This window comes from Calidris pugnax, unplaced genomic scaffold, assembly GCF_001431845.1.
Source record: "Calidris pugnax isolate Ruff unplaced genomic scaffold, ASM143184v1 scaffold107, whole genome shotgun sequence".
In the NCBI taxonomy this organism is placed as follows: Eukaryota; Metazoa; Chordata; class Aves; order Charadriiformes; family Scolopacidae; genus Calidris; species Calidris pugnax.
Genome location: NW_015090901.1, coordinates 3,550,568 through 3,551,695, shown reverse-complemented (window position 1 = coordinate 3,551,695; position 1,128 = coordinate 3,550,568). Strand labels below are relative to the sequence as shown.

General features: G+C 64.4%; 1 protein-coding gene across 1 annotated transcript in view; it reads right to left on the bottom strand.

Moving 5' to 3' along the window:
• Positions 1-266: 266 nt before the first annotated feature.
• The window catches only part of MTCH2 (mitochondrial carrier 2), a 2,423-nt gene continuing 1,561 nt past the window's right edge, over positions 267-1,128 (bottom strand). The window contains exons 4-5 of the mRNA XM_014948787.1: positions 536-870; positions 267-386 (exon numbers count right to left, since the gene is read on the bottom strand). Coding sequence (XP_014804273.1) covers positions 267-386; positions 536-870 — 455 coding nt within the window. The remainder of the gene's footprint in view (positions 387-535; positions 871-1,128) is intronic.

Sequence of the window (1,128 nt, the reverse complement as noted above, 5' to 3'; positions counted from 1 at the left end):
CCCCCCCCCATTTCCCTCCAACCCCCAGAGATCCCCAGGGACACCCCAGGAGGGAGCCCCCTCCCTCTGTCTCCGTGTGGGGCCAGGAAAGCTGGGATTTTTAACCTGCTCTGGTGAGAGGGAGCATGAAATCGTGGGGCAAAAGTGGAGCCTCAGTGTCTGAGGGGCTGCGAAAGGCACCTAGGGATCCCTCCCCTCATCCTGGGGCAGCGCCCAGCTCTGCTCCCCAGCCCAGCAGCGGGATTCCAGGGACAGGGAAAGAGGATTCAATCTTCTTCCCCCTCCCCCCCGCAGGGAGACACACGTCCCACCCCCACCCCGCCGTGGGGGGCACTCACTCCAGTGACTGCCTGCGAGTAGCTCTTCATCTCAGTCATGGTCGAGACCTGCGGGAGGAGAAAAGGCACTTTCAACCCTCACAGAGCCACGGGCAGGGTCCTGCCCCACCTCAGACCACCCCCTGAGCCCCCTCCGCCGTCAGCGATGGCACCGTGCCCCCCTCCCAGCCCCCCCGAGCAGGGCGGGGAGCCCGTACCCCGTTCTCCAGCGCGTACGTGTTGATGAGGTAGGCCAGCATGTTGCAGAGCCAGAGAGAAAGGATGTCCCCGAGGAGCCGGGGGATGAGGCCGCTGAAAGAGAAGAGGCAGTGGGAAGGTGAGCCCCTGGGGGGGGAAACACCGGATCCAGCCACATGGAGAAGAGCTGGTTGGGAAGGAGAGGGAGGTTGGGAAGGAGAGGGAGCGGCTGTTCCCCCAACGGCCAGGGAAAAGGGGGAACACCCAGCCCCGGGACGCTCGGGTAAGGGATTCCCATGGGATGTGGGCACGGAGAGGAGCTGCCAGAGGGACCCAAAACACCCCCCAGCCACCCCTGGTGAGGGGTGGGTGCTCCCAGAAAAGGTTCAATCCGATTTTGTTCCATTTTTCCTGTCCCCAGATGTCACCCACGCCACCCAGGGCTGGTGGGACATCCCAGATCCCTACCAGGAACCCCCCCAGGGTGGGCAGAAGGGGAACGGTGAGCCCCAGCAGTGTCCAAGGCCGGGGCAGAACATCCCCGATCCCGGTGAGACGGGAGGGCAGAGATGCCACCGGAGCAAGGGGCAATGTCCGAGGATTTTGGGGATGA